This window comes from Thalassophryne amazonica, chromosome 13 (assembly GCF_902500255.1).
Source record: "Thalassophryne amazonica chromosome 13, fThaAma1.1, whole genome shotgun sequence".
In the NCBI taxonomy this organism is placed as follows: Eukaryota; Metazoa; Chordata; class Actinopteri; order Batrachoidiformes; family Batrachoididae; genus Thalassophryne; species Thalassophryne amazonica.
Window position 1 is genome coordinate 94,698,431 of NC_047115.1, and position 25,380 is coordinate 94,723,810.

The 25,380-nt window shown below is 40.9% G+C and overlaps 1 protein-coding gene across 3 annotated transcripts; it reads left to right on the forward strand.

Moving 5' to 3' along the window:
• The first annotated feature begins 761 nt into the window (after positions 1 to 761).
• tial1 (TIA1 cytotoxic granule-associated RNA binding protein-like 1) lies at positions 762 to 24,836 on the forward strand. Of its 3 annotated transcripts, none has more exons than XM_034185027.1 (12): positions 762 to 899; positions 1,391 to 1,487; positions 6,021 to 6,119; positions 12,630 to 12,684; positions 12,779 to 12,866; positions 19,909 to 19,984; positions 20,250 to 20,358; positions 20,533 to 20,628; positions 20,730 to 20,814; positions 21,031 to 21,154; positions 21,353 to 21,477; positions 24,185 to 24,836. In XM_034185027.1, exons 1-12 carry the CDS (start codon positions 871 to 873, stop codon positions 24,306 to 24,308), a joined length of 1,107 nt encoding a protein of 368 aa, XP_034040918.1. In that variant the 5' UTR covers positions 762 to 870; the 3' UTR covers positions 24,309 to 24,836. The 3 variants fall into 3 exon arrangements, with proteins under 3 accessions (XP_034040918.1, XP_034040916.1, XP_034040917.1); XM_034185025.1 differs by having other exon boundaries at positions 21,353 to 21,481; positions 24,185 to 24,203; XM_034185026.1 differs by lacking the exons at positions 762 to 899; positions 1,391 to 1,487; positions 6,021 to 6,119; positions 12,630 to 12,684; positions 12,779 to 12,866 and adding an exon at positions 18,840 to 19,587 and having other exon boundaries at positions 21,353 to 21,481; positions 24,185 to 24,203.
• Positions 24,837 to 25,380: the final 544 nt, after the last annotated feature.

The window sequence follows — 25,380 nt, forward strand, 5'->3', positions numbered from 1 at the left end:
CACTTTTGTAGAGGAGACTTCACTTGACATATTGATGTATAATAAGTGTATGTTGGTGTCAGCATTGGTTAGTTATGAGTGTTCAAATGTTCCAAAACAGGGCAAGTCCCTAAATTTGGGGACTCTAGGGTTTAAGAGGTTAAAACAAAATCTCCTGAGGTAAAGGGCTGACAAACCACAATACAAGGGTGCGCTGCTCCGTGTTGTGTGACAGCGCAGCTCTTACAGACAGAGAGTAGACTTTGATGAATCTGCGTGCGGGAGAGAAAAAAAAGCTTGAGAATCAATCTTTTTACACGAGGATTGTTCAATATCAATACCAGCATTGGTATCGATCCGCCCACCTCTACCCATAATTCATGCAAAGCCTCGTGGGGGCTCAGAATGAGGTGGATACAGGAGAACAAGCAGAAAGAATGTTTTGTAATATTGCACATGAGTGTTAAAGTGATGTTGTACATGAGTGTACAAATATTGCACAGAATGTGTAGTATTATTGCACATGGCTGAAAAATTGTTACTATAACGATGTTAATGATTTAAGTGATCTGGTTGATCTACTGGGAACATTGCTGGTTGTGGAGTCTGACAGCAGCATAGGACTTACACACAAAGCGACAGCCTTATTACAGTGTTGGGTGATGTACACATCTCTAGTATGTCCACAGACTCTTCAAACTGGCTGGCATTTTTTATTTTTTTAACTACACTCCAGCCCCAACAGTGGCAGTAGCACACCAACGGGCGATAATTGGACAAACGAAGAAGACGTGCTCGACGCACTGCTGTGTTAGCTTTAGCATCGTCATTACCTAATTTATCAGTAGGTTGTATCTAAAATATCATACTGAGTAATTCTTATCATTGATCATGGATGACGAAGCGTATCCTAAAACACTGTAAGTAACAGATTTTCGATATACTTCACGGTAACGCTTTTGTTTCTTTGTCACATCAGGAACCGGACGCTAACTCAGAGTTAGCTTCAGCTACAACTTTCGAGCCGGTTAAGTTGCACAAGTTTTCTTCAATATTGAATAGATTAATTCGGCGTCACGTTAGTCAGTCTAATGCAGCAAAAATAACAACTTAAACGAGTGTGATCCCAACCTGTTATTTTATATTTAGAGATAAGTTACGTCACTCGAGGCGTGTTTTTAGGAAAACACTGCAGAACTGTACAATAATCTCTTAAGAACTATCGTTTTTGTATTGTAAATGTTGTAGCTTGTTTATTTAAATGTGTGCCTGTTTTTGTTTTTATGCATCAAGTACATGTTTGCTGTTTTACATAGTTATTTACCCTTCGGTAAAGTTAAGGAAAAAATACAGACAAGTTTAAAAAAACAACTCAAAGTATCTTTAAATTAATCTATTCCTTTCTGTTCAGTTATGTGGGGAACCTCTCCAGAGATGTAACCGAAGTTTTGATTCTGCAGCTCTTTACCCAGATAGGTCGCTGCAAAAGTTGTAAAATGATCACAGAGGTGAGTGGTTAAGATTTGGGTTCTGAGGCAGCTGTAATGTTAACCATAAAATGAATTAGTGTCTCTCATTGAGACACTAATGATGAGAGACACTAACCAGCGGTTACAGTAGGCTCAATGCACGCATCAGTTCCACACTGGACATAAGGTTATAACATTTCCAGTCAGTGACTGAAAGTGGATGAAAACAGTAGCATCTGTGGGACATACGAGGTCTGTCAATAAAGTAACAGTCCTTTTTATTTTTTTTTAAACTATATAGATTTGATTCATATGTTTTTACATCAGACAAGCTTGAACCCTCCTGCGCATGCGTGAGTTTTTCCACGCCTGTCGGTGACGTCACTCGCCTGTGAGCACGCCTTGTGGAAGGAGTGGTCCCGCCTCCTCGTCAGATTTTCATTGTCTGGAAATGGCAGAATGATTTGGACTTTTTTTCCATCAGAATTTTTTCAGAAGCTGTTAGAGACTGGCACCTGGAAACTATTCAGAAAATTTATCTGGCTTTTGGTGAAAATTTTACGGGCTTCACAGAGAATAAGGACTGTTACTACAGCTTTAAAGACGGCTTTAAGGACGCTCGGCGCACTGCGCTCCGAGCTGCGACGACGCGGCATAAAACGCCAGATCATTTCTAAGCTGATGGCTCTGTTGATACGAGACCATCGTGTGCACATTCTCTGGTTATCACAAGAGCTGGACATCAGCCATTTTCCGGCAGATTTCACTTTTAACAAGAGATTTTGTCATGGAAAGCTGCGCGGAGGCTTCATGCGTAACGACCAGAGAAAGAGAGAAAGTGCACACGACGGTCTCGTATCAACAGAGCCATCAGCTTAGAAATGATGTGGCGTTTACTGCCGCGTCGTCGCAGCTCGGAGCGTGGTGCGCCGAGCGTCCTTAAAGCTGTCCTTAAAGCTGTCCTTAAAGCTGTAGTAACAGTCCTTATTCTCTGTGAAGCCTGTAAAATTTTCACCAAAAGCCAGATAAATTTTTTTGAATAGTTTCCAGGTGCCAGTCTCTAACAGCTTCTGAAAAAATTCTGATGGAAAAAAAGTCCAAATCATTCCGCCATTTCCAGACAATGAAAATCCGACGAGGGGGCGGGACCACTCCTTCCACAAGGCGTGCTCACAGGCGAATGACGTCACCAACAGGCGTGGAAAAACTCACGCATGTGCATGAGGGTTCAAGCTTGTCTGACGTAAAAACATATGAATGAAATCCATATAGTTTTTGAAAAAAATAAAAAGGACCGTTACTTTATTGACAGACCTCGTATATGTTGTGTGTTGATATGTTTGGTGTCAATGCTCAGCATTAAACTGCAAATGTCTTAACATCATTATTGTAATTTATTACGCTACTGCTGTATAGCTCTAATACTTCTATATGAGTCTGAGAAGATAGATATCTTAATTTACCTTGTGAAAAATTTTATGTCATCATCCGTCGCAGCAAACTGCTCCAAACAGAACTTGCTGCTGATGGTTATCTCCTCGATTTGCTTTCGGAGCCGTACTATTTGCACATGGAGTTATTCATTTTGGTCAACCGACAGATCCAGCACTGCAGGCTCAGTACTGGCACAGTCGCCTTGGTTGGGATATTCCACGTCTACAGACGGGTCATCAGTCCGCATTGTTTCTGTGTTGGGTTGCTCTGTCCTTTCTCAAACTCTGGGTTGTGGGGCTGGAAGACTGAAGTTGTTCCAGTGAAAATCACTGGCACGGCTCTGTTTCTCAGACGTCTGCATCCAGCTGCAGTTAAAGGCTCAATCAGGTCTGTACTTTGGAAATGTCTGCTACAAACTGGTAAAGTGTTTGTAAAGTTGTCTTGTCAGATGTTAATTACTCACCGCTTCTTTAATTAATACAAGGTTCTGTGCTAGGACCAATTTTATTCACTTTATACATGCTTCCCTTAGGTAGTATTATTAGACGGTATTGCTTAAATTTTCATTGTTACGCAGATGATACCCAGTTTTATCTATCCATGAAGCCAGAGGACACACACCAATTAGCTAAACTGCAGGATTGTCTTACAGACATAAAGACATGGATGACCTCTAATTTCCTGCTTTTAAACTCAGATAAAACTGAAGTTATTGTACTTGGCCCCACAAATCTTAGAAACATGGTGTCTAACCAGATCCTTACTCTGGATGGCATTACCCTGACCTCTAGTAATACTGTGAGAAATCTTGGAGTCATTTTTGATCAGGATATGTCATTCAAAGCGCATATTAAACAAATATGTAGGACTGCTTTTTTGCATTTACGCAATATCTCTAAAATCAGAAAGGTCTTGTCTCAGAGTGATGCTGAAAAACTAATTCAATTGGACTATTGTAATTCATTATTATCAGGTTGTCCTAAAAGTTCCCTAAAAAGCCTTCAGTTAATTCAAAATGCTGCAGCTAGAGTACTGACGGGGACTAGAAGGAGATAGCATATCTCACCCATATTGGCCTCTCTTCATTGGCTTCCTGTTAATTCTAGAATAGAATTTAAAATTCTTCTTCTTACTTAAAAGGTTTTGAATAATCAGGTCCCATCTTATCTTAGGGACCTCGTAGTACCATATCAACCCAATAGAGCGCTTCGCTCTCAGACTGCAGGCTTACTTGTAGTTCCTAGGGTTTGTAAGAGTAGAATGGGAGGCAGAGCCTTCAGCTTTCAGGCTCCTCTCCTGTGGAACCAGCTCCCAATTCAGATCAGGGAGACAGACACCCTCTCTACTTTTAAGATTAGGCTTAAAACTTTCCTTTTTGCTAAAGCTTATAGTTAGGGCTGGATCAGGTGACCCTGAACCATCCCTTAGTTATGCTGCTATAGACGTAGACTGCTGGGGGGTTCCCATGATGCACTGTTTCTTTCTCTTTTTGCTCTGTATGCACCACTCTGCATTTAATCATTAGTGATCGATCTCTGCTCCCCTCCACAGCATGTCTTTTTCCTGGTTCTCTCCCTCAGCCCCAACCAGTCCCAGCAGAAGACTGCCCCTCCCTGAGCCTGGTTCTGCTGGAGGTTTCTTCCTGTTAAAAGGGAGTTTTTCCTTCCCACTGTAGCCAAGTGCTTGCTCACAGGGGGTCGTTTTGACCGTTGGGGTTTTACATAATTATTGTATGGCCTTGCCTTACAATATAAAGCGCCTTGGGGCAATTGTTTGTTGTGATTTGGCGCTATATAAAAAAATTGATTGATTGATTGATTAATTATTTTTCTTTGGAAGCGCATTGAAATACTCTAATAATATTCTCTGGATTACAGCACACAGAGTGGCGGCTAGAGGTGCTGTCCTCCTGTCTTGGAAATTACACTTTGGAATGTTTACACATTGTTGCATTGAAACATCAACAAAAAAAGAGAGCAGTTTAGATTGTTTTGGTGACTAGCACTCCATGGTAGCACGATGGCCGCATGTTTACAACCATCCTGAAATATGTCATGCTCGTGCGTGCATTTAGGCCATTGCAACCCATGTGGAAAGGTTTTATTATTATCATTATTATTATTATTATTATTATTGAAATCAGTGTTTTATTGAAGGCTGGAATGGACTTTTCTTCAAAAACTCCCTTGAATTCCAGGGAGCTCTGAAGTTTGAGCTGTACAGAGCAGAGAGACAGAGCTGTTGGAGTGTAACACATGCATAGTGTGACACGCATGCATCACAGTTCCACTGTATGGCTGGTTGTAGGTAGAATTGGATAATGGCATTGTGAGGGAATGGCAGCAGCTCTATTTTGGATATGTGGCATGCTAGATGCAGTAGATGGATGTTTACTTTCAAGAGTTGAGGATGGACTTGTTGTCTTTCGGGGTGGTTGCCATCCAAGTACCAAGATGATTCGGTAGTGTGGTGGATATGTGGCACCATTGCTTGCTCCCAAATCTGATAGTATTAAAGTATGGGTCAAAAAGTAGATGAAAACATACAGATTTTAAAGATGAAACAAATGTCTTTCAGTCACTGCTTCAAAGTGTACTAGATCAAGAGCTGAAGCTTAGTTTTTGTGTGGTTCTAACCTTTTTGTATCCTTACCTCTGAAAGAATTGTTTTAAAAACACTTATTTGCTCAGTTATGATTTTTGCTCAAAAGATATGGTGTTTTTCAGATCATTAACTGACCATGTTGACAGTAAATCTGAGCTCCAGCATCAGAATTTTGTCAGATCATGTTAAGATGAGTCTCAGCAATTTTTTTTTTTTTGAGTAATGTTGTGACAGTATTGAAAATACTTATTTTCACGTGCAGTTAGGTTTACGTGGAGGTTTCTTCCTGTTAAAAGGGAGTTTTTCCTTCCCACTGTAGCCAAGTGCTTGCTCACAGGGGGTCGTTTTGACCGTTGGGGTTTTACATAAGTATTGTATGGCCTTGCCTTACAATATAAAGCGCCTTGGGGCAACTGTTTGTTGTGATTTGGCGCTATATAAAAAAATTGATTGATTGATTGATTGAGTTATTGTACAGTTGTCTCTGAATTGTCAACATAACAGTTTAAAATGACTAACCTGTTGTGTTTGCAGCATTCAAGCACTGACCCTTACTGTTTTGTGGAGTTCTTTGACCACAGAGATGCTGCTGCAGCTCTTGCAGCCATGAATGGGAGGAAGATATTAGGAAAGGTACGCTGACTCGTTGTCAAAATTGTCCTGTAAGCGTTGTAGTGGCATTTGCTGTCGAACATATTCATGGGCCCGTATCAAATCATGGTCAATAAGAGACTGTTACATAACTTTTAAAACAGACGTGATCAAGTTGTGGTCAGCGGGTGTTGCATTGGGCATTCAAGCCTCACCCATTATTATATATATACACACACACACACACACACACACACACACACACACACACACACACACAAACAGAACAAAAATATAAATGCAACACTTTGTTTTTGCTCCCACTTTTCATGAACTGAACCCAATGATCTACAACATTTTCTATATACTCAAAAGACCTATTTCTCTCAAATACTGTTCACAAATCTGTCTAAATCTGTGTTAGTGAGCACTTCTCCTTTGCTGAGATAATCCATCCCACCTCACAGGTCTGGCAGATCAAGATGCTGATTACACAGCATGATTATTGCACAGGTGTGCCTCATGCCACGTTCACACCGCACGCCACACGACTCCACAAATTCACTTCCCTCACCTGCTGATGGACGCGCCAACATCGCCCAGTGTGTCGCTCTGCTTTCACTGCGAAAATTCACCCCAATGCGTCATCAAATAGGAGGAGCTTCCATTCCGCTCGCCGTCAAGTCTACATGGCGGACCTTGATCACACGGAGTGAGTTGCTGTACTCTGTTTGTTGTAGAAAGCTGACAAATGTTGCCAGCGGCGCCATCCCTGGTTTCACAACATCCTCATGAGATGTTCCCAATTCGGGGAGTTTCATTATTTTCTGCAGGAGCTGCAGCAAATAACTGGAGCTGCAGGAGTTCCGGTTTGAGGACCTCCTGTCCCGTTTGCGTGCGCACATGTAAACAAAAGAAAAAAAAAAAAACTGGCTGCTGCTGCGGTTCCTCGCTGTCTCTCTCTCTCTCCCCTCAAACTCTGTCATAATTGTGTTATAAACCAGTCACCCTTTGTTTTATTATACATCTGTGTAGTTAATAAATAACATAATCTTCACGGACGATTCATTCGCGCGCGCACATCAAAGGAAACAAAAAACGGCTGCGGTGCTGCTGCTCGCTCTCCCCTCAAACTCTGTCATAATTGTGAAATAAAGGACAAAAGGGACATAAGTCCTGCTGAGAGGCTGGCTGCCAGAGACAGGACATGTCCACATCAAGTATAAACTCCATACATCTTCACATCAGTACATATCCAGTCCCTGATTGGTCATTGGGGGGCGACAAGATGAAAAAGTTCAGATTTTTCAACTTGGGAGGAGGGCGACGCGACACGATATTGCGCCACAAACGCGCCAGTCGCTCAAAATCGCTTCATTCGCGTCGCTTCATTCGCATCGCATTGCGTGGCTTGAACTTTTGTGGCACCACAACGCGTCCTTCCATAGGGATTACATGGCAACCTGTCGCCGCCGTCGCTCGCGTGGTGTGAACGCGGCATTAGGCTGGCCACAATAAAAGGCAGTAAATAAAAAGGCAGTCAGTAAAAAAAAAATAAGATGGACATCTCCAAGATTTTTGATTGTAGAGCTACAGAAATATGTTGTCCAACAAAGACACCCAAAGGAAGAGGACAGATGGTGCAGAAGTTCCGTTTGTGTTTTAATTCACTGCTTTGTTTGCAGCGCGGAGTAGGCAGTTATTGTTAGCAACATCTGCCAGGTTAGCTAGTATTAGTGTCACCAGTTGATAACCAACACATTACACAATGTTTGATGCATAAAAATACCACAGCAACATGTCCACACACAGTGGTTTCATGAACCTGTGTGCGCGATTTATTACATTGGACACAAAAAGACAAAAGTGTGGAGATGACAGTAAAAACCAGAGCTTTCACTCTTGTTGCTGCTTGGAGCAGCCACCTTCGATTGAGATCTCTGTCTATGTGGTGTTTGAACGAGTTGATGCCTTGGAATTCTGACTTCGGGGAGTGTTTCTGGGGCTTTTACTTTGAAATTCAAACCTCGGAGTACAAATGGAATGTCCTATTAGGCCAAAATGCGCAGAACATCTGGGAAAATTCCCAATATTGAAAACTCAGTAGTAGATGATTCATCACATTGATTTGTGTTTCCGGAAAACATAAACAAGTCAGAGCTGCAATTCCAAGAAATTATGTTAACTGTTTTCATACCCTTGATCAATTGCAAATGTACTTTCTCCATTGTCTTGCAACTCGTGGTCATGTTGATGTCGACACCCAAGTGCTTCTTGTGAGCGACCGCTAACAGTGGACTGTATTGTGATAACAGTGAATGGAACATGGTTGGTTACATCTAAGTATTGAACAGTGCTGCCACAGTTACTTTAGTTACATTCAGTCGCTGGTGAATGTAAATAATAAAGTAACTAATAATCTAACGTAGGTACTTTTAAAATTGAGTAATCAGTAATGTAATAATCCATCCATCCATTTTCTTCCGCTTTATCCGGAGTCTGGTCGCGGGGGCAGTAGCTCAAGCAAAGCCGCCCGGACCTCCCGATCCACACACACACGTCCCCCAGCTCCTCTGGGGGAACCCCAAGGCGTTCCCAAACCAGCCGAGAGACGTAGTCCCTCCAGCGTGTCCTGGGTCTTCCCCGGGGCCTCCTCCCAATGGGACGTGCCCGGAACACCTCTCCAGCGAGGCGTCCAGGGGGCATACGGAAAAGATGCCCGAGCCACCTCAACTGACTCCTTTCGACGTGGAGGAGCAGCAGCGCGACTCCGAGCTCCTCCGGAGTGACCGAGCACCTCACCCTATCTCTAAGGGAGCGCCCAGCCACCCTGCGGAGGAAACTCATCTCGGCCGCTTGTACTCGCGATCTCATTCTTTCGGTCATGAGCCAAATCTCATGACCATAGGTGAGGATCAGAACGTAGATCGATCAGTAAATCGAGAGCTTTGCCCCCCTACTCAGCTCTCTCTTCACCACGACGGTCTGATACAGCGACCGCATCACTGCAGATGCTGCACCGATCCGTCTATTGATCTCACGCTCCATCCGTCCCTCACTCGTGAACAAGACCCGGAGATACTTAAACTCCTCCACTTGAGGCAAGGACACTCCTATTAAAGTAATAAGTTAATTAGTAATCGGATTAGTTTTTCAGAGTAAACTGTGGCAACACTGGTGTTGAATATATGTTACCCTTTGGCCTGTTTGACAAAGGAAAAGAGTTTTCCAAAAGTGAAACCAGCACTTCAACCGGGTTTAATTTGACTTTGTCTTTATAGTGGAGCAGATACGTGCAATATTTGAGGTGAATCGTGACTTTGACGATAAAAGCATGAAATTTGGCACACAGTTAGAGCATACCAACCAGATAATTTTTGGCTACAGGGGCATCACTGAGGTGGCCATTTTCCAAGATGGCTGCCACGGGTTGTTGTTTTCTCAGTTGCTCAGGCTCTAGACCATCAAGGCTCTTGATTTCAGTGCCTAATCCTACATATTCAATGATGAGGAATGCAGTAGTACTATTTACAACATGCTAGCACCTATGTAACAACATCTGGCTAGCATTCAGGTAACTAAATAATTGTAAAACCATTAAAATGTAATTTTGGTGATGTTATACATGTTTTCAAACTGTGACTGAGAGTACAACACAGTACCCTTCTTCTCAATGTTTCATTATTTGCTGTTTACAAGAATTATCCAGTAGAGGGAGCTCTAAAAATAGTCTGACATGCAGCCGCTTTTTGTCATCCATTATTCTCTGATGCAAGACTTGTTGGTGCAGATTTGATTGCTACAAGAAAAGTATGAGCAGTTTTTCTCAATACTCAACAATGAACAGGTGAAAGTTTTTAGTTGTTAAGCTAGCAAGCTAAGCTAACATATTTGGCTAACATCAGCAATCTAGAAAAGCAAGCATCATCCTGTTCAGCGTGCCGCTCTCGTTGTACCGACATCTCTGCTATTTTGGCATTATGGGATAGCTTGCCCACAGATTGAGCCAGACTACTTTCTCGCCACCCTGCTCAGAGTGCCGCTCTCATTGGAGCGACAACACACAGAATGTCTCTTTGTCCCAGATAGATCTCTTTCAGTGCAGCTTCTTGTTCTGACTTTAACACGAAGTTAACACCCAAGTCTTTCATCGCCAACGTAAATAGTCATCAAAACATTCCAATAGTATCTTTCTGAACTCTTCCTCATCAAACTCCATTGTGTCAATGTTTACAATGTGCTTGAGCAATAACAGGTGAATTTGCTCCAAAACTTTAAGCTTCTTAAATATTTATTATGGCCACTCTTAAAACTTCAGTTGTCTTTATATTTTTATTAATGGTAAATTTTAGAATTGATTTCGATGAGATATACTCATTATATCACAGTTATCTGGGAACTACTTTTTGCGCAGGAATTCATCAGGCACTTCGGCCTCAGGCGCACTAACACAGAATATCCAGAAACTGGATAGTTGTTCGGCCAAAATGAGTGTCCACTTTTAGCTTGCCATAAGCTAAGCTAGTGGCGCACGTAAGAGTATGAGCAAGCATTTATGAACGGGCTGTGAGCACACACACACACATCATATTTCAAACTGATTTTAAAATGTCGGTAATGAAAATGTCATTGGTCAAAATGTCGGTATTTAGTTGGTTTGGGTCTGATGCCGATCTCAATTTTTGGGACTAGTCTGTATGTACATTTGTATGCTTTCAGCTGACCTTGACTGGCCTGTTGCAGCTAAAGGTGCTCTGACACTTGCACAACTTTGATCCACATGCATGTACTTTGTTGTGATGATCCCACCCGCTGTATTCCCAGCTGGATGCTGCACTTTGTTCTGCTGGACACTGCGCTTTAGTACACTGGACGCTGCTTATATAAAATAATTATTTTGTGGAGGGTTAATCATTTTCTGTCAGATTTGGCTGTCGAAAACGCCTCTAATTGCTTTGGGAATCACAGAGGACTGTTGCAGCTGGACCCTTTTTCTCTCTCACACTCTCGTCTGCTCCATGAGGTGGAGAATGAAATGGAACCGTCTAAAAGGTATTTGTAATGTTTATATTGTAATGGCTTGGTAAAACAGTTTTATGTTCCTTCCTTCTTATGAGTAGCTGTAAAATCATGTTTATGATAGATTTAACATCTCGTTATAATTGTTTAGATGAGCTGTGCTGTGTTTGCTGAAGCAATCACTCACTCGCATGCCGAGTTTTTTAATAGTTTGCACAGTGTTCACATGAAGTTCACGTTATTAATGTGTGGTGGCGATATCAAAGTCGTGCGAGTGTCGGGGGGCTTTAACGGTACTCTTCAGTGTGACTGTGCTGGCAGCTGATGCTCCTTCCTAGTAGTTTCAGCTGATGCTGGATTGGTGGTGATAGAGCTAGTACATGCTGTTCTTTAAGTAGCATAGTGAGTTGTGTGACAGTGGCCAAACTATTCAAGTTAGTGGACCCTACTGAGCCTGGATGTCAGATACACAGTGCCTGACCACAGACGGGAAGAACTGTGTTCTGTGTCAGGAAGACAGAGATGAGATACTGAAATGTCCAGCTAATTCAACACGTGGCAGAGATGGGGCAGGATACAAGACCAAAGCTGAACTTGTATCACCAGAAGCTACCAGGGTCTGAAGTGAACTCCTCTGCTGTGGATGCAAAAAGGGATAAAAGTGCAAATGTTTCAAGGCAGAGCTTAAGTATACTGCACTTTGCCACTGTGGTGGCTCGTGTTTTCAGAATTAACGTTGCATTTAACTATAACTGTGACCTCTTTTTTTGTTGTCACTATGTCACTGCAGTTGTGTTTTCAGAGCTAGCATTGCACTTCAGCATTCACTGTAACTGTGACCTCTTTTTTGTTGTTCTCATTAAAAACAAACAAAAAACCATTAGATTTCATTGATTTAGATGAAAGCATTTAAAGATACACTAATCCTAATTCAAACATTTGTCCTAATGGTGGTCCTAGAGGGAAGGTCCTAGGGTCACCAAAATCAATAGACTTTATCCTCAGGGGGGCCATGAATGTTTCCAGATAATTTGAGAAGAATCAAATGAAAGCTCTTGGAGTTAACACACTCATGTGAAAATTCTGCAGTGGCAGACACAGTGATGGTCCACAAAAAAACCCCCCATAATATCCCTCCCTGACTCATCGTTTGGGGATATAAATAGTACCACTGCATTCCTCATCCTTAAAAATGTAGGATTAGGCACCAGGATCAAGACCCATGGTGGTCTAGAGCCTGAGCTGCTAATAAAACAACACTGTATTGCAGCCATCTTGGAAAATGGCCGCCTCTGTGATGTCCCTATAGCCAAAAAATTATCTTTAGGGTCTGCTCGAAGACTGTGTCAAATTTCACGTTTTTATCATCAAAGTCATCATTCATCCACATACCTGCTCGGCTGTTATTCGCTCTCTGTGTTCACAGTAAGTGGGAGGAGCTGAGAGAGAAGGAAAACATGTTATCGTCAGGATTTGAGATAAATTCTGTCGGTCAGACTTTTAAAATGCTCTTTTGAACTCCTCTGCTTTCAGGAGGTCAAAGTAAATTGGGCCACAACTCCAAGTAGCCAGAAGAAAGACACGTCCAGTAAGTTTTGATCCTTCATCCTTTTGTTCTGTTCAAATCAAACTTTTTGCAGGTGCTACAAAATGCTTCTTGACTTTTTTATGTGTAATCTTAGATCACTTCCATGTCTTTGTTGGTGATCTGAGCCCTGAGATCACCACTGAGGATGTCAGGAAAGCATTTGCACCTTTTGGGAAAATCTCGTAAGTTTGTGATGTCATTATATGTGCAGTGTGTTATTAATTATGTAATTATTACTGTGGTGAAATGCAAACATATTGTGGAGTTTTAGAATCTTAAGTATTTCATATTGACAGTGAATTTAAAAAAACCTTCAGTTCTCAGCTTGTTTTACAGGCAGAAACATATCGATGTAACTGTAAACAAAATTATTCCTTCATTTTTAAAAATGATTTTTTTTAGTTGATGTACTTGTTGGATCATTGTTGACTGGTTTCCTGCTGTATAAACGACAGGGTTTTGTTTTTTGTTTTTTTTTTAACCCATTGGTCTCTCTATACACTTGGATTTGTGACCCGACTGGGTGCTTTTGTATGTTAAAGGTTGAATTTAGAATTTGTTGCTTGCATTCGTGGATTCTTTTTTCTCTCTTTGTGGCTGCTCATCACTCTCACTTATTTTTCTTTCTTTTAATTATGTTACATCTCACTCAGTTTTTATCTCAGAGCATCCTGATGAAAACATTTTTAATGCTCTTTTCTTTCTAAGTTTTGCCTCTGCGTGGTACATATATATCTATCTCCAGGGACCCCCGAGCCTCCACATTCTTCATCTCTCCCTGATGATCTTCGTTTGGTGTGCTTGGCCAGTCACAACTTAGAGACACACTGGCCATTTCCCGTGTCCTCCACCTGCGCGGAAAAGAAATTACAGCCATTTTTACACCGATTCTCTTCTTTTTTGGAGTCCATAAGTATTTGGGCAAATGTGATGTACGGTTTATTGTTCATACACTTCATCACTTTTATATAACAACTTTTCTAAACAAGCCAGTGGATGGATACGTGAACATTTCCAAGTCATATCTTTTTATATTAATCATTAAGAAATACAAACAGCACTGTACCACATGGTAAATCTGTCTGGAGGAGGCAGTGCTCAAGAAACAAGTGACTGTGCAGGATGATTAGTGAAGGAAGCCATCAAGAATCAGCTCTGAATCAGGTATCAGTCTGTGGCTGTGATTGTAGAAACTGCATAGTGCAACTTTTTCCTGTTGCATCACAAGTTGTACAACTTCATGGTGGAGTGAGAGGAGGAGTTTCTTTAAAAGAAGAAAGGCACTTAGGAGTCTCCATTTTTTCTTATGAACCACCTTTCTTGTGTTTGTACATGGAAGGCCAGAGAGTAAGATGTTACAATAGTCAAATCTGGGGGATTGGCATCAGAGGAGTACAGGTCAAGCCTCAACGATTGCAGATTGGTCAGCATCAAAGTCAGAATTAAGCGCAAAGTAATCAAAATCACAGTTCAAACACTAAAAATACCACTCGCACCTTAACTCAGATCTGCACCAGAATTTCATCAGCTCTCCCTTGGCACAGGGACCACATCGCTACCAAATTAAATTGAAATTCATTTATAATTTTGCAATATCCTGCTGAGAATCTGACAGACAGACAGGACAGATGGACCGACAAACAGTAAGCATTATAGACCCTTCTTGGCAGAGGTAACTATTCACTTTAATTTAACCAGGTTGGTCTCATTGAGATCAAGACCTCTTTTGCAACGAGACCTGTACAGTTATGAACCATAGTATGCAGTGGAAATTGCCTCATTCATAGGTTTAGGAAATCCTAATTATAGTTTGTCTGTAATAGGCCTTGGGCCAGAACCTTGAAAGTAGGCATGTCACTACTACCTGGGGTGGCAAAAGGTTTAATATGGCATTTTAGTCACCTGTCTGTAGGGACTTGAAAAATGGTGGTAGCTGTAGCCAGGTGGGGTCAGTGAAGGATTACACAACTTTAAAAATGCTTGAGTCGTGTTGATAGGTGTACCACATTATTTGACTGATCATAGGGATTCGAAAAAACTATAGTATACAGTAGTGTGGACTATCTGTATGTGAATGTCATAGTTATGGGTCAAACAGCAAAATTGTTGATAGTGGTCACTTTCAGTTTGTGTAGGGGTCAGAAGTTAAAGTTGCTTCAGTTTCGGTACAGAGTGATGCGATTTATTGGTTTAGTTAAAACTGTTCTAAAAGGAACAGCTTGTTCTGTCATGCTTGGTTATCACGTTATGTCAACATATGACATACTCGTATGTCCACAATGGATTTGTTTGACCATTACTTTAAAGGCCAAGCATTCAGCACAGTCAAAAGTATTTTATTTATTAATCATATTTCATTTATTATTTTCATTTTAAAATCTGCTGTGCTGTGCATTGTGTTGGCGCAAACGTGCACACGTTGCTGTTTTAATTATTCTGACAAATGCAAAATGCATTAGTGCAGCACAACCATGTGCACATGAGGGGAACACGAAGGCAGAAAGAAGCTGCAAATGTGAGTCTGACTTTGGGGGGGGGCGCAATCACAAGTCAGTCTGACTCAGACAGGCGGTTTTAGCAGGTAGGATGATGGGCAACAGCCCCCCTGGGTTTTAGAATGTAGAATCAGTGAATGAGAGCCACACAGGTGCAAACATAGCTGAAATAAATTAGGGATAATCACAAGTAGTTTGATTTGAACAAGAAGTCACACAGTGACACAAAAGCAATCCTGTATATGAAAAAAAAGCATGCATTATGATGCATCGCTAATTGTTTTATAATCGACTTGCAGCCCTCTGAATCATAGTTGAGTTGAATTGTGAGGTGCCTAAAGATTCCCACCCAAATTTCAATACCACCTTCTTCTTCTTATAATAATAATAATTATTATTATTATTATGAGTGAAGCTCACTCATGGTACGGAGCGTCCTAAACAGGAAGTGCCAATTTTCAAATCCACAGTAAAACAGGAAATGATCGAATGTCAAACACTTCCTGGATTGACAGATGAGATTCCATGGAATCTTGCGGGAACTCAGTGGCAAGCTCACACTCAAACAGGAAGTGCTGAATTCTCAGTCGCAGTGAAACAGGAAATGTTCAAATGTCAAACACTTCCTGGCATGGGTGGAGCTAGAGCGGAGGCCGGGGCTTCACTGGACTCTCCTGAAATCTGATTGGACACAGATGATTGACATGTCACAGCACCGCACGTCTGGTTGAAAGAGCTGCATTTTCAAATCAGTGAGTCACATTGACTGCTAGGTTCCTCCTGTCCAGTAGTTGGTGCTGTGGACCACAAAGTTCTAATCCACCTTAGAAGAAGAAGAAAAATGTTTGCTCCAGATTTGAACTGAACATGTTGTTTGAACTATGGACTTCTAATGACACCAAACTTATATTGGTGAGTAAACGACCGTATTTTATGACAGAAATGAGGTCCAGATTGTTAAAAGCAGCATTTCTCCTTTAATTCAGGGTGGCTTATTGTTGGCTTATTTGTGCAACAGATAATTGAAACGATCCTTCAGATTGTGATACAAGCATCAAATTCAGCACAGATACAGCTGGAGCTAAATTAATGGAGGAACTTTAACTTTTGACCCCTGTACAAACTGAAACTGACCTTTGTCACCATTCTTGTCTCCATAATATTCAGTCACAGATTGTCCAAACTCTATCTTTTTTGGAATCTTTATAATCAGGCAAATTATGTGGTGTAGTTTTCTATATGATTGGAGCATCTTTTAATTTGGACCAGAGGTGGGCAACTTGCTCCAGAAAGGGCCAAGACGGTGCAGGTTTTCTTTGCAGCCACTGACTCCACCAGGTGATTTCACTGATTAACTGATTCCATCTGCTCAAAGTGATATTAATCAGTGAAATCACCTGGTGGAGTCAGTGGCTGCAAAGAAAACCTGCACCGTCTTGGCCCTATCTGCAGCAAGTTGCCCACCCCTGATTTAGACCCCTGTGTAATTCTTCATTTGACCCCTACCTGGCTGCCTCTTCAAAATTCAACTCTCCAATCAGTTTTATTTTTTAAAAGCATTCATGTCTATGGATTATTTGTGCCAAATTTGATGCTTGTATCACCATTTGCAGGATTCCACTCTGAATATTCTCTATCTGTTGCACTATATATGAGATGTAAGATGCTGCTCCTCAGTGTTTCTCAATTACCCTCAAAAGTATTGGAACACTTGGTGTTTCACACGTTTTAATTTTTTTTATTCCATTTCAAATACATTTTTTTTTTCTAAAATTTTCTTCCGTAACTAACACTGAAAGCAAATCTCTACAACTTGATATAAATGAATTAAAAATCTAAAATCCAGCTTCCTGATGAAGTGGTGTAGAGGAGGATTTTCTTAAAAAGAAGACCTGAAAATTCAGCTACAATTTGACAGAAAGTCCATTTAAGATGAAAGACTAGATTTGATGTTTTGGTGAAATAAACCTTTGTATTTCTTCATAACTGATGTAAATAAAGTCCAAGCCATAATCAGTGAGTCGAAAATGTTCATGTTTCCATCTCCTGACTTGTCTGAAGAAAACTAGCAATAAAACTGATTATTATTTTACAGATTTTATCAAGTTTTAGAGATTTTCTTTCAGTTTGAGTTTGAGGAAGGTAATTTTAGAAATTTTAATTCTTTATTTTTTGTATTTCTTGTATTTAAAATGACATAAACAAATTAAAATGTGTGAAATTCCAAGTGTTCAATACCTTTGGAGGGCACAGTATCCTAACCTTATGATGAGTGTGGTATTATTACTGTTTTGTTTAAGGTTTAATTTTCACTGTTGCTGCACTTTGTGTCAAATCATAGTCATATCATATATCAAAAATTCAGTAAGGTATATTTTCTATTATACATTACAAATCTACGGTGGAACTCTACTAGCGTTTACTGAGAGAGAGAGAGAGAGAGAGAGACCGACCAGGGATGGTAGGTTGAAAATCTTTTTTATCCCATGGGAACTCTCCCTACACACCTAAGCGGCTCAAGAATATGGACAGCATGTATATAAGTCACATTTACATGACAATTTATATGACAATATTGAGATTCAATAATTTTGCCATATTGTACAGCCCTACTGTCAACTAGCTGAAAACTTTGAATATTAATTTACATCTACATTTAAAAAATGCTTAATGTGGCAGGGGGTTAAGAGGGCTGCAATTAGGGGGTCAGCTGAAAAGCACAAAAAGAAAAATGCTTAAAAAGGTGGGGAATATGGGGGCAGAGCCCTTCCAGAAGCTGAAAGGCAAAATAAGGAAAATGCTTAAAAAGACAGGGGTTCTGAACTAAAAGGTTTTAGTCTTGCTCATGCTCCCAAGAACCATTTTACTGAAAAAAGTCTGAAGGACCTAAAGGACATGGTTAGATGGTGAGGAGCTTTTCCAAGTATGTGAGAGGAAAATAAAGAAAAATGCTTAAAAAGGAGGGGGGTCTGGGGGGGCATGCTAATGCTTCCCTGAAGCATTTAGTCAAAATAAAGTCTGAAGAACCTAAATGACATGGTGAGATGCTGACGAGCTTTGCTCGTTCATGTCTGCGACATACGAGTGCATATTTATTCTTCTTATTATTATGGTGTCCCCAACCTGGCTACAGCTACTGCATACATTTTTCAAGTCCCTATGTAGAAGTGACCAAAATGCCATATCAAAGCTTTTCTACCTGAAGTAGTATTGATTAGCCTATGTGGCCCACGGATTAAAGGTACAGTGCACTGGGAAGAAGCTTCAAATGCTGCTTGAGTGACCTGCATGTCTTTATTTTGTGTTATGGTCATTGTGCATGTTTTTTTTTTTTTACACCAACACATGTCCAAAACAGGAAGTAAACTGGTCCTCATCTGTATCTATCAGCACCCAAATTTTCAGAGACAGTTTAGAGACCCACTTACTGAGTGGCTCTATTAATCCTATGCTTGTGCGGCTCAGTCAAAAATCAAAACCTGCTTATGTAGGGTCTGCTCCTTACTCTGCCCCTGATCGAGGCAGTGTCTCTACATCTGTGGCTGTCTGCTGCCCCTAGTGGTTGGATTTTGTCTCACTGTAATTAGGGTGGGTTAAATGCAGAGGACAAACCTTTGTTCTATCATTATTATTGTTGTTATTACAGGGAATATGTGTGTAATGAATGAGATATTTTCAGATAGCAGAGGCGCCATATTTCCTTCACTTTGATTTCCTCTTTGTTTCAGTTATGCTTTCTCATAATTGTTTGTTTGGAAGTGATGTTGATGAGGCTGCTGTCCTTTCATTTTTCCGTGGTTTCCATGTTGTCTGTTCTAATGACTGACACGTGTGCATTTTGCCTACTTTACATTAGGGCCTGGTAAGTAACTGGTATGTGAACAAAATATAAGCTTTGTGTATGAACTTGAACAGCTTTCAACATGCGTGTAGTTGTGGGTTATCAGTGAAGTAATAGCACTTTGGTTATTTTACAGAAATGCTCATAGGATTGGACAGGAGCTTGAAGGCTAACAGCAAGGACTGTGCACTCTGGACACCCAGATGTAGTTTTTTTTCTCTATTTATTCCATATTTTCTATATGTGTATCTGTTGTTGCTTTGTTTTAATATGATGTAGTTTAGATTAGCAAATACCTACTAAGTACATTCCTCTAAATCTGTTTAAATTGTCTTGCATAGTGCTGTTGTAGTGCAATAATCCTCTCCAAAGTTTCTAAATGTCAATTTCTGAAAATTTGCTTCTCCCAAACTCCGTACCCCAGATTAATGGTTTTACAAAAATTAACCTTAGAAACAAAATCTGTCAACAGGCCATCTATGCCATTTCATTCCTTTTTTTCTCTGATATTTTATGTATATTTCTATTTGTAGGAAGAGCACCAACAGCGCATTTTAAGAATACATGGTAATCTTTGTTCTTTTCCTTTTGTAAATTTAAATTAGTAGCCTACAATGAATGAGAAATGGTGCTCTAGTGACCACGAACCAGTAATCTGAAATTCTGTTAAACTAGTGTTGTAAACTGCATGTACGTATTTGTACTTGTATTTTTTGTTTTGAAGTGTTACTTTTAAGTTAAAGATTTAGTGCTCAGTCCACGGTCCTTATAGCTAATGTACTTTACTGTAGCACAGGGTAGAAGATTGGTGGTGTTTTGCGTGGTTCCTTTAAGTTTAAACCGTTTGCATCAGAACATGCACTGATTTCTTGTCACGTCGCCCCGCAGGGATGCACGTGTTGTGAAGGACATGACGACAGGCAAGTCAAAGGGGTATGGATTTGTGTCCTTCTACAACAAACTGGTAAGGCTCCAGTGCAAGAACACAGAAAGGTTATTTCTATTTTTTGTTATTATCCTACTTTAATACATTTGTAGTGAATAACATAGACTTAATTGTAGTTAAATTCATAGTCACACATTGCAAACGTCTAACATTGCTTAGCTTCTCTCTAATAATCACCACCGTGATTATCAAATGGCAAACCATAATTAGGTTAGGATGTTTGATCATGGACGCTATTAAATGTCACCAAATCCAGAGCCAACTGTCTGATTTGGATTTACAGGATGCTGAGAATTCCATTGTTCAGATGGGAGGACAGTGGCTTGGAGGGCGCCAAATCCGGACCAACTGGGCAACACGCAAGCCGCCAGCTCCAAAAAGTGCTCAGGACAGTACGTATTCTGGGGAAATACAATGCTGGCACTGTGGCAGTAAGACACTCACAAAGTTGTAGTTGAGTCACAATCAGACATGTTCATTTGGCAGGGCGGGGCTTGAGAAACACAAAACTTGTTTAAGAAGTCAAAATTGCAGTCAGAATTTGTTGTCCCCAATTGTACGTGTAGATGGCTCGAAGCAGTTGAGGTTTGATGACGTTGTGACTCAGTCCAGCCCACGTAACTGTACCGTGTACTGTGGCGGAATCCAGTCAGGGCTCACAGGCAAGTGCCACATTTTCTGAGCATGCCATTGTTATAGTGCCGTCATGTCAGATATCCTAAACACTAACGACATGAATCATTTCTGTTTTTAATTCTTGCAGAGAATCTAATGCGGCAGACATTTTCACTGTTTGGACAAATAATGGAAGTCAGAGTTTTCCCAGAGAAAGGATACGCTTTCATCAGGTGGGCAACCCGGGGGAGATGAAATCCTTTGCAGCATTTAGCCACTAGATGTCAGCATAATTACATTAAGTGACTTGAAATGGCTCAGTTGGAGTGGCTTTCACCACAGTGCTACTGCTAATAATAAGATGAAATTTCAGTTACACCACCTGCTTTGCCTTGTAGAAATTCACAAAACAGATTTGTTTAATGTATTGCTTTGCACCCTTCTTGTAGGTTTTCTTCACACGACAGTGCAGCCCATGCCATTGTCTCAGTACATGGTACAGCCATTGAAGGGCACATAGTGAAGTGCTTCTGGGGCAAAGAATCTCCTGATATGGCCAAAACTCCACAGCAGGTAGGGAAAAGGGCACTTCAGAAGTACTACTGTCACACTCATGGAACGCTCAGAAATGGAAACCCATGATAACAACAGTGTAAATGCTTAAGTACTTATTGAGAATTGAAGTTGCATTTCTGTTGAAAAAATTTCTCTCAGATATAATGTCTAACCAGGCAGTGCTGTTCCCCCCCCCTCCCTCCCCTTTTTACACAGGCCAATTACAGTCAGTGGGGGCAGTGGAACCTGCAACAGCAGCAATATGGCCAGTACATGACCAGTAGATGGCAAGTTCCCTCTTACAACATGTACAACCAGACATGGAACCAGCAAGGATTTGAGTGAGTCCTGATCAGTATCATTATTATAATTTTTTAGTAACGATGTTCTAATTATGGTTTATTACTGCTGATTGTAATGTTTGCCAATAATCACTTTGAGTCTTCCAAGTTAAAGTGTAATTTTCTGTCTAAATTAGCTTCAAGGCACATTGGAGATGAATTAAAGGACATGATGCACAGAAGTTATAACTGCTTAGATTTAAGCTACTAGTGGCCATCCGATGATGTATCAGGATTACTTTGTGGACTTCTGTGACCAGCATCAATGGCATTCGCAACAAACAGCTACAGAGACTGCTGAAAACAGTACTCATGAGTACCTGTTGTTTTTTTGTTTTTTTTGAGTGCTTAGGTAAGCTTTGAGGAAACATCCCAGCGTGCTGTTGAATGGAATTCAGCAGATTCATTGCAAAATTTATAAATAAGTGTGATGTTGTGTTATGATGACTCGTTTTTAAGTGATAACTGTTAATTTTGATGCAGTCACAGTAAAAACAGCAACCATTCTCCACTGTGAGAAGACTTGAACACAGCCTGTTAGAAACAGTCTCTGCCAGAAGCTCACCTTTGTGCACGCATATAAGTGTTGTCATCGATGTAATTGTGAAAATCTAAGAAATACATCTGTGTGATCAGGCAGCCTGAAAAACAGTGAAGAGATCTGAGTGCACGTTCATGGTGGTAGCTATAACGGGATTAAAACAATGTGCTGTTCCGGTACAGTGAACAGACTCCACACACATCGAGATCCAAAGTCCGATAGATTCTCTCAAAGTACAATAAAACTAAGAAAGCCTACCAGCACCACTGAGGAGAACAAAATACAAAAGGAAAAAAAAAAAACTAACCCACTTGTAGAAAGATGTCTAAGATGTAAAGTCCACACCATCAAAGAAGTCATCACATGCCAGTAACCAGCTGGTCCACCACATCAGAGAGGTCCTGGCTGGCACCGTCACGCACAGATGGTGCACGCTCCCCAGCTGGTGCACGCTCCCCAGCTGGAGAACCATGTCCAGGTCCATGCCATCCTCCTGTGAGCAGATGTCCTCCATTGTTCCACTATGTTTAAGCCCACCTCTGTGCGTGGGGGCTGACCATGGCTGCCAGCATGAGTCATTTTCCCATTGTGGTCCTGATTTAGAAGAAGAAGAAAAAGGATAATCCCAGCTTGTGCGGACAGGTGTGTCCAGCCGGACTGACCATAAGCCATAGCTGCTTGACTCTCTCAGCCACTTCCAAAAGTGGCCCTTTTTCCAAACATCTCTGCTATTTTCGCGAACTCCAACGGCAGCTCCACTGTCAGCTCCTCACAAAGTTCTCTCATGATTCTGGCATGTTGAGTAGAAAGTCATTGTGCTGATTAGCAAAATTAGGAGTAATTATAAATTAAAGTGGGATGCAAATTAATCAGTAAAATATTTTGGAGCAATAATAATCACACAGAATTTAAATAACCTTTTAACTGTTGGTTTTTAATTGGGTTTTAATTGCATGTTTCTTAGACATGGTGTATGTTTTTATATACTCTTTGACGAGGATCTTGGGGAATATAGTTTCATTCCCCTGTGTGTATTTATTTATGTTTATTGGTGGAATGATGGGTAATAAAACTTGAACACACCTGGAATGGAAGCCCCATCTATAGATGGGTAGTCCAGCCGCTGTCCCACATATCCACCTGCTCTGGCCTACTGGTCAGTATCGTCCAACATTAACGGTGCTCTCACACCTGCCTTGTTTGGTCCGGACCCTTAGACTTTTCACCTTGGTCCAAACCAAAACGTCAGGTATGAGTGCGGTCTTGTACCATGGTCCAAACCAAAAGATGAAACTTTGGTCCGACCAAAAGATGTGGTCTTGTTCCGGGTCAAACGGAACCCTGATCCAGATTGTTTGCAATGTCAAAACGCTTTCTGGGTAGTTCAGACATTTGAACCAGTTAGAGCAAGTTGAGTCAGTTTATCATCGCCCATTAAATGGTAGAAAGAGACAACAGTGTAACTAATTGTAAGATGCTACACAGTTTGGGCATTTTGCACAACATATTAAAATGGGAAGCTTGCTGAAAAATTCAGCTTTTTGTGGGGTTATTGTTTATTTGCTCTCTGTAAATCACATAAATTTGTCACGTTTTCCTGATTAAAATGGGGTGACTGTCTGCAGTCTGCACTTAGTCCATCGCTGTGACCTGCAGTAAACGATGATGTTCTAAAGTGGCATCGAATGGTGCCGGTAAAAAAAACAAAAAAAAACACGTAACAATAATAGTGTAGCTGCAACAAAAGGAATCATTTCTTTCATTATTCTCTGTTCAAACAGAACACTTTTTTTCCATTCAAGCAGAACTATCTGTCAAAATGACAACAAGTCAGCGTTCAACGAAAGCAGGTGTATCATCCAATCAGTGTCGACTCTGGTTAGGTGCAGCCTACCAAGATGATGTCAGGACACAAGTATGTCATGAAGCTAACCAGAGCAAACAGGAACATGAACCTCGGTTGGGACTTTCAGGTGTGAAAATGGTTGTTGATCATCAGCAGTCTTACAAATCAAACAAACAAATCCTGAAATCATCTTTCTCTGTAGAACAACAGAGTCTCACTCACACTGAGTCACTGACTTGAGTAGATTGAGTACTTGGTGATTTTTTTTTTTTTTTAATCAAACCAGTGAGCTGTACTGACTTGCAGTATGGTCTTGGCAGGCAGTCCCAGTCTCCAGCCTGGATGGGAGGATTTGGGTCTCCACCAGCCCAGCCTGCACCTCTGCCTGGTTCAGTCATGTCGGACCTATCCAGCTTCAGCGTGGCGGGCTATCAGACGCAGTGAGACGGCTGGCTCCTCCCTCACGTTCTGTCCGGCCCCTTCAGAGCGCACGTGTCATCGTTTCAGCAGGACAGCTGCTGTGGTGACTGAAGGATGGGAGATGTTCACAGAGCCTTGGTCTCCAATGTTTGCTTCAGTCTGACCCGTTTCAGAATACACTTTCTTCATGTGGAACCTTTCAGAGCTGTGATGGCGTTTGTGGGTTGTGGGCTGCTGTAATGAAGCTGAGGCACCCGTCAGTGTCTATGTACATGTCAAAGGTCAATTCTCCAGAGTGGACCTTTGTTTGCTGCTCATTCAACAGCTGTTTGTTGGAACAGTTTGATGCCATTCTTCACATCGTGTAGGCCTTCATTCACAAGCTCTACTTTGTAACTGTGCATCTGATACACTTTTGTGTTTAATGTGGTAGTTCAGCGGTTTTAAAGCTCGCTGAAGATTTTATCAGTATGTCAAATCTGGGAAACATCAAATATTATATAAACATTAAAGGACAAGTTCACTTTTTTTCAGCTGTAGTCGCATATAAAATATATAAATCTATTTAAGCATAAAAATTCAAAAAAAAAATAATATAGCACCTTCAACTGCACCACAGACTAAAACAGTTAAATGTGGTCTATTAAACATTAGGTCTCTTTCTTCTAAGTCCCTGTTGGTAAATGATATAATAATTGATCAACATATTGATTTATTCTGCCTAACAGAAACCTGGTTACAGCAGGATGAATATGTTAGTTTAAATGAGTCAACACCCCCGAGTCACACTAACTGTCAGAATGCTCGTAGCACGGGCCGGGGCGGAGGATTAGCAGCAATCTTCCATTCCAGCTTATTAATTAATCAAAAACCCAGACAGAGCTTTAATTCATTTGAAAGCTTGACTCTTAGTCTTGTCCATCCAAATTGGAAGTCCCAAAAACCAGTTTTATTTGTTATCTGTCGTCCACCTGGTCGTTACTGTGAGTTTCTCTGTGAATTTTCAGACCTTTTGTCTGACTTAGTGCTTAGCTCAGATAAGATAATTATAGTGGGCGATTTTAACATCCACACAGATGCTGAGAATGACAGCCTC

Coding starts and splice junctions, on each gene's coding strand:
- tial1 (XM_034185027.1), top strand. CDS start 871: ATGGATGACGAAGCGTATCCTAAAACACT. Junction 12,685..12,778: donor CCAGAAGAAAGACACGTCCA/GTAAGTTTTGAT, acceptor GTGTAATCTTAG/ATCACTTCCATGTCTTTGTT. Junction 21,478..24,184: donor TGGAACCAGCAAGGATTTGA/GTGAGTCCTGAT, acceptor TGGTCTTGGCAG/GCAGTCCCAGTCTCCAGCCT.